Source organism: Dipodomys spectabilis, unplaced genomic scaffold, assembly GCF_019054845.1.
Source record: "Dipodomys spectabilis isolate Male_0828 unplaced genomic scaffold, ASM1905484v1 ptg000001l, whole genome shotgun sequence".
Classification (NCBI taxonomy): Eukaryota; Metazoa; Chordata; class Mammalia; order Rodentia; family Heteromyidae; genus Dipodomys; species Dipodomys spectabilis.
This window is the reverse complement of record NW_024870678.1, coordinates 18,491,937-18,499,937: the sequence shown is the minus strand read 5'-3', so window position 1 is coordinate 18,499,937 and position 8,001 is coordinate 18,491,937. Positions and strand designations below refer to the sequence as shown.

At 37.1% G+C, this 8,001-nt stretch overlaps 1 protein-coding gene across 1 annotated transcript in view; it reads left to right on the top strand.

The window, feature by feature from the left end:
* Positions 1 to 352: 352 nt before the first annotated feature.
* Positions 353 to 8,001, top strand: part of Samd3 (sterile alpha motif domain containing 3) — a 51,637-nt gene continuing 43,988 nt past the window's right edge. Inside the window, exons 1-3 of the mRNA XM_042666835.1 lie at positions 353 to 431; positions 1,132 to 1,324; positions 4,123 to 4,233. Of these exons, the coding sequence (XP_042522769.1) occupies positions 353 to 431; positions 1,132 to 1,324; positions 4,123 to 4,233 (383 nt within the window). The remainder of the gene's footprint in view (positions 432 to 1,131; positions 1,325 to 4,122; positions 4,234 to 8,001) is intronic.

Sequence of the window (8,001 nt, the reverse complement as noted above, 5' to 3'; positions counted from 1 at the left end):
TGAAGAAACCTGGGTGTTAATGGTACAGGATTGGGTACCATTGTATGCTCTGTCTCTCTGTTAGTAAAGCCCAGGGATGCCTGTGGGAAAAAAGTAGGAGAAGGTGAAGAGATTTAAGAAATGAGACTAGACAGTAGTTAAAATTATCTTTTTTTAAAAAAATGACTATTTTATTAGAACTTTTCAATGTGTATGGTAAAAATATTAACTTTTAGGAAGCTAAGTTTTGACAGTCTAAAGGAGTTTAGCAGAGGAAAGATTTCTTTAATCAAAGAAGAATAATTTAAAAAAACATTAGTGATTCTTGTCTGTTAATTCTACAGGTGTATTATTTACAAGCTTTGCCACAGTAATGGAAACTTGGTCAGTTGAGCAGGTCTGCAGTTGGTTAGAGGAGAAAAACTTAAGAGAGCTAATTCCTAGGTTTCAAGGTGAGTTGTTTTTACTTTTTAAAAAAAATTTGTCTGACCATCCCAGATATTATGAGTGTCTTCTGCTGTGAAAATTAATTTTGTTGTCTAATGTCTGCATATGTGAGTGGGGACATAGGGTTATTGGAGCAGAGATATTTTCACTTCTCTATTGACTGACAGTTTCTATTGCATATTTCAAGAACTCAGTCTAAGAGTTAACTCAAAATACATATCAATTTTATGTTGCTTTTTTCCATATATATGGATATATTTATACTGTATACCATTTTTTGTTGGCACATTGTCTTACACCAACTTTCTGTATCTTTTGTCACATATAATCTAGTATATATTTTGAGCAATGTTTGATTTACAAGCATTAGATATTGGCTGGGAGATAAGAATAATTTCCCAAGATTTTCTTTTTTTTTCCTTTGGCCTCATAAAGATAATACCTGATTTAATAGGAATGGGGGTGGGTATTAATAGGCAAATAAAGTTTTGATTGTGCCTCCGCCTCCTTGTTCTAGTATTTTGTTAGAAGCAGAAGTTAATTTGGAATTTGCAGTATCAGAGTTCTATCTTTGTCAAAAATAGAGATGAGTTTCTTACAGCAGAAGACAAGTTTAGATGGCCCTTTGAGCCCCAGAAATTCTTTTGCAATGCCTGTATTTTTACTGGGAATTCCTATAGACCGAATCATTTTTCTTTTTCCCAGAGGAAGAAGTAAGTGGAGCTGCTCTTCTAGCACTTAATGATAGGATGGTTCAACAACTGGTGAAGAAAATCGGACACCAAGCTGTTCTGATGGATTTAATCAAAAAGTACAAGCAGAGCAGTAAAAACCTAGAGTCTTCTGGAAGCCTGGGAGAGTCAGACTTGGTAACCTCTTCTGATGCAGCCCCAAAGTAAGTATGCTCCTAAATGGCTGCTTGTTTTGATACTGTGTAGCCTCCAGAGAGGTTAGAACGTCACATTTGGAGTTCAAAGATCTTTGTACGCTGAGGCTTTACCACAAGACTTTGTGTCCAGCCTTTCTAGTATTTTGAATAAAAGGTAACCTGTAAAGAATCTTTAAACATTGACTCCAATGATCAGGGAAGTCCTTCTGTAAGGAACTTTGAGTTCCCACACAAAATGCTAGGGATCAAGCAGGGAAGATGTAAGGTATGGGAAGGAACTTCTGTAGTTCAGGTTTTGTTTTTAAGATAGTATTTGCAAAGGCATCTGTGTCTGCTGCTCCTTTTGCTGTGTCCAAAATGACCTACTTATTTATATATTTGTGTATTTATTTGTTTAGAAGTCTATAGTAACTCATTTCTCCTTCCCGCTCCAAGTCCTCACAATATAATTTACTAATCACCTTTGCCACCATGAAGTTTTTAATTCTTTACGAGTCATCCTTTAAAAAAAAAAGAATGTGCCCTCAAAGAAATATGCAGAAAATTTTTGGTATGAGATGAATGCTCTGAGAGTTTAGAGTGGATTTTTTTCTTCAGTCTTTTTATTTTTATTTTTTTACATTACTAAGTAATGCAAAAGAATGATAGTAGAATGTATTTGTAAAAATTTCATTTTACAAATCTATGCCCAGGAATCCTTTCAAATATTCTGATTTGCTGTTTCCATATTTAAAAGACTTAAGATGCAATATTTGTTGCAGATAAATTATTCTTTAATGAAAAATAAGAGTGATGTTTTATAGTATTCCTTCTACTTTATACTATTTTGAAATTAGAGCTGGAATCGTATGTGTATTTCTCTCTGATAAGGAATGTAATGTTCGATTTGCCTAAAGTAATTTGATTCCTAGAATTAAATATTCAGGACATGTATCCTTGAAGGGCTGGTTTATAGTTAGACTGAAAAATTTCCCAAGTGACATATTTGAAAATGTATCCTGAACACTGTTCTGGCATAGTCTTGAACTTGTGACTCATGGTGAAGTTCCCACAACAAACATTTACTCCTTTTTAGCAAAAGGGAGGCTACAAACTTCAAAGACAGTGCAGAGTATTTTGTGGACATTTTGGATGATGAGAACTTTTAAGCTGGAAGTCCCTCTTAGCTGACTGGAATCTTGATATTGCCTTGGGCACAGTTCAGAAGGAAACAGGAGGCCTGTGGCCACGACAAATCACTTTATGATGTTCTCTAGTAAACAAGAACTGACTCAGCTGCCAGGAAATCTGGGCTTCATTCCTGGTTCTACCACTGCCTTGGACTGATTAAATTGAATGATGGCATTTCTGTTTCTTCTTCTGTACATTGTATAAGTAATATAGTACCTAGCACCTTGTTAATTCACACCAACGTCAGGGAGTAGCATAATCTTTCAGCAAATCTCTCCTCTTGATACCAGTCCTAAACAGTCCTTGTTAATTAGGAAGTTTTGTTACTATGGTCTACTAGTTTCAGTTGTAGGCAAGGCAGAATCGCTGCTTGTACAGAGCTTATGAGTGAAGGCTTGCTACTTTACTCAGTAAGCAGGTGACCCACTGTAAGACAACTGTGTTTTCTTATATTTAGGTTAAATTATTCTGGCACACAAAAATTCACAATTGTATGTGAGAGGATACTGCTTGTTAGCTATATTTGCTTATTGACAAATCTATTGCCATTATTGTCAAGTGCAAATTAAAGTAAGGAGGTATAGAAATATACTATTTGGTTAAACCTTTGTAGAAAATGCTTCTCGGAAGCAGGAAACTAGGTATAAGAATGATCTCTAAAACTAAGTATCAAAACACCTGATTTCAAACCTGTCCTACGTCTTCTACTCATCTAACCTTAGCCATTTGTTTCAGCTTTTTCAAAGTTTTAGCTCCTTTGACTGTAAAATAAAGTGGGTCAAATAAATGATTCTTTTTTTGGCTCTTCTGAATGACAATCTTGATCAGAGATAACAGAAAGTTCTACACTTAAGAAAAATTCCATCCAAGGGCTGGTAGCTTCCTGGTATGTTAATTTGTAAAGGATTTGTGATTCATATCTGGACACAATATTTGACAATCCATTCAGAACTTGGCAAATGACAGGACAATACTTTCTCGGTATGTTAACTTATAAAAGATTTGTGGCCCATGTCTGAACAGATATTTGACAATCTATTCACAATGAGGCAAATGATAGGAATATGAAATTGATGAAAGCATTTGCAGTTACCTTGTGACTCAAAAAATCACAAATCTGGTAGAATATCACTGGACTAGAAATTGAAAAAAATAATGAGTAAGAATTCTGGAATTATCACCAAGTTAGTAAAAACTGACATTCCCTTCTGAGCTTCAGTTGCACCCCTGGGAAAATAAAAGGAGTGTAGTTATAAGATGAAAGATTTTTATAGACAATAAATGATGCCTCAAAACAGCAATGAGTTGAAGAGGGGTCTAACACCATTAACCATTTTATTTTGTAATGTTCATTAAGAGAATCATTGTCATTTTATAAATGTAAGGAGTTCCTTAATACTATTTAAAAATACTCCAGCCTGGTGAAAACAGCATGGTAAGTTGCAGCCATCTCCTTCCTAGAAAGTAGGAACCACTGAGAGATTCCAGAGGGGCTTCCTCTCAGTTCTGAGTCATGTCACGTGAATTTGGACATAGATGATGATCACGTTATTGACTATGTGTACCAGCAGTGGCATTGTGAGATAACAGTGATAGCTCCTATTGAATGACTTCTGACCCAACTTTTCTTTTGGTTCCAGGAATGAACAATCTTACAGTCCTGCCAGCCATAGGGAGATGGTACCATTTCCCTACCCAGCCAAAAGCCTTGATAATGGACTAATTGACCAAAGAGTATTAAAACAGAGGTGAGGTACCAATTTTAAAGTATTTTAAAGACAAATCATAATCTTTCTTTCTTTTTATTTTTCATGCTTTTAGTACATTTCTCATTGGAAACTTTTTGTTTTCTATAAAAGAATATATTTTTATATCAAGTGGTAATGATATTTGTAAGATTTAAGGATCAAATTTTCTGTTCTTTGTACTGATCAAGTACAGTTTTAAAATGACACTATATATACATACATACATACATACATACATACATACATACACATATATATATATATATATATATATATATATATATATATATATTCTTAAGGAAATAAAAAAGTAGTTTAGCATCTTAAACTTTCCAGGACAATTCATATTAGCCTGAAAAGGATGAAATTTATTATGTGAGCAATGCTGTACAGATTATGCCTCTGTCGAGTCACAGGGGTTTTTGTGGGGTTTTTTTGTTTTTGTTTTTGTTTTTTGAGTTTTGATGTTATTGCTTTAACTTGACCGCACCAGGCAGAGGTGCTCTTCTGATTGTGCTTCTACACTGGGTTTTACATAGTGTAATGCTTCCATGTCTGGATTTCATTGGAGCAAAACAAAACTGTGTACTTAGAGAACTCCACATAGGAATGTGGTACTAATTCAAAATTGGAGAGGGACTACAGGTAAGAGAAGCCTTGGTTGGCAGCTCCTGAAAGCTTATGTGGCCACAAGGTCTGGGCGGTCTGTCCTTTTGAAACTCACAGTACCTATCATAGCATCATTTCACAGCAAATGCATTTCATCAGTTTACTGTCATGCAGAGGTGAGACTGTCCACATGCACAGCAGAAATAATCTACAATGACCAAGCAAACAGTGATTGGTCATTTATCATTTGTATTAATCCTTTACCTTATCATCCTATTTAGTCCTTATGGAAGTCCTGCAAAGAAGGCATTTTCCCCTGTCTTTTTTTTCTTGGTAAGTAAGTATATCGGAGATTTAGGAATCCCTTTTGTGAGCAGTATATCCCAGTGTTAGGACCCTGATTCCTTCATGTTGTAACTTCTGTTTGGGATAGTGAGCAAAAAAAAGTGGAGGGAGTAATCTTAGGCAAGAAATCAGCTTTATTGTCCTTCCTAGATTGAATGGTGTTTCAGAAAACACAAATTCATTTTTAAGGTGGCTTCATTCCCTTCTTTCTGTCCACAGGTGATTGTTGATTGATTGCTAGAACTTTTCCATTGAAGGGGCTCCAAGAAGTAAAACCATGAGTTCTCAGCTACTCCCTCCAACAGGAAGCTGCTGAATGCAGCAGTCCCTTCTGTCACAGTAGTGTGATTAGGGAGAAGTACGATTAGCACCACTGTCTCAAGAGGGAGATAATAATCCTTTCTCATGCTACTCTTGTTAGCACTGAAGTGCCAGACAGAATGGAAGCACCTGGAAGGCACTCGTCACAGGTGTTTTTCCAGCCTTGTTTTCCATAATGTCCCTGCTTTCATTAGGATGTCCTCTTTTAACTCCCTACCTGCAACATTGAAAGATGGTTGATACCTTCTAAGTGCATAGGCCTTTTCTTTTTCCCATGTATCTATCAGATCTTCATAACTGTGTTTCAGGTATAGTGATGACACAGAATTGCACTTCCATCTTTTCATGGATTCTATTTAAGGGAATTGCCTGTGCTTCATGATATATTTCATTCTTCACGGCATCTGGCAAAAAGAAGGGGTAAAATGGGAGACAAGCTTAAAAATAGAGAAAATAGGAAGGTGTGGAAGCCAAGACTGATTGCTCCATATGTGTATTGACACCACCTAATGCCCCTGTCTCCACACAAGACCCTCAGAGTTACATCTAAACATTTTTTATTCCTACTTTCATAGCCAATCATTTGCATGTAAAAAACAAAAACCCCTTGAAATGGCAAAAGTTTACTGTAAGGATAGCATTTCACAGAGTCCAACAGCCAAGTGCTAGAAGGTAGTTGGTTAAGGTCTCCCTTCTTTTATGCATAATAATATAGAATGTTTGGGGCTATTCATTTTCCATTTGGCTTCCTTCCTTTGCTTCTTGCTTTGGTATGGATTTATACGACTAATCATGGCTGCTATGTTCTCGTCAGACTGGTACACAAACGCCTTGCCACACACCAGCTGCAAAGAGAAATCTTTTTCTGAAAATAGCTTAGGTCCTCTCTGCCAACTGACCCAGACTTTCAGTCTTCCTGTACTGAAGTGTCTGGCAAAGGAAAACAAACAGGTCTCACATAGGTCTGGTGTCTCCTACTGAGAAACTGGATATGCAATAAGGGATGGGTAAGGTCAGAGAGACCTATTTTAAATATTAGCCCTCTAGCCCTGACCTTTGCCAAGGGCTGTAGAATGGGAAAACAGCATCTATCCTCTACCCTTTTCCCTCCATGTCATGTCTCAAACAATGGCTCTGACGTACAACCATGTGTTCTAAATGTCTTGCTATCACCCTGGATCTTTTCCTTCTGCCCCTCTGCTCAGGACACTGTGTTTGATAGTTGTGTATTAAGGGCCTCTTGCATGTTTTATGTTGGGCTGTGTTTCCTCTCTTACATACCTAAGACCTGTTCATCCTTTAAAATGGTGCCCAATATCCCTCTTTGAGTAGTCTCCAGTGGCATCCAAGCCAAATAAGGAGCCTCCTTTTCTATAGAGAATCCTTTTCCATGTGTTTTCAGAAAGTGCCTAATGACATTGAGTAAAGAAGCATGATGAAGATGAGGACCATGCCTGTTCACAGCTATAAGCCTAGCATCTAATTCAACCCCTAGAGGCTCAAGCAGATATTTAACAATGAAGTGTGGGTTTGTGAGTCAAAGATGGAATGTACTTTCATGGAAGAGGACAAGTGTGTGAATATCTCCAATTTCTTTTTAGACCTTGCAAGACACTGCCTACTAAATGCTAGGCTAAAGTTCAGAGGTTTATAAACCATTCAGAGACTTATAGAGGCTTACAAGGGCTTTCATGAAGCCACTGCTTTGAAGAGGTAGGAAGAGGAGATGGAATTGTTGGGTTTGGAATTCAGTTCCTGGATCCTCATTTGCTCAGCGAGTACATTCTGTGCCCACCTGGGATGAAACCATCCACCTTGATGGGAAATGTCCAAGGTCCAAATGGGAGAACACAGCCAAACACCTGGCAGCTGCCACCACAACACACCATACAAACATTGTTCTTGTGATTTTTTTTCTTGTACTCTAATTCCCTAGAAGAAGTACATACCTTCCATCCAGATGATTTGCAAACAAAAAAAAAAGTGTCTACAGACTAGAAACTCACCTGACTTTGGCTTTCAAAAAGTCTTTGGTAGTAATGAAAGTGACGTGTGTGTGTGTGTGTGTGTGTGTGTGTGTGTGTGTGTGTGTGTGCGCACACATGTGTGCGCGTCTCCCAGGAGAGGAATTGGAGGTCCTCAGGGAACTCTAGGGTGCTCCAGCATGATGCAGTTTTCTTCAGTAATACGAGATTGCTCTTTACTGAGTGGCTTTAAAAGCTTTCTGGATCATTTGGTCCCATCAGCATCCTGTATTGATGATGCTTTAGAAATACTTCTTTGCTAGAGCAGTATTTTCTTATGGTTAATCTTCTTAGTAACTATTCCTTTCTTCTCTTTTAGTACTTAATAAGGCATGAAATCAGATAAACAGGTGAAGGTAGCTTTAGAGACACTTCACTTGAACTCTATGTGTACAGATGTTTAAATTTTGCTTTGGGGGATAATTATAAATCAATCATGGTCTATGCATATTTAAAGATCATTTTAAAG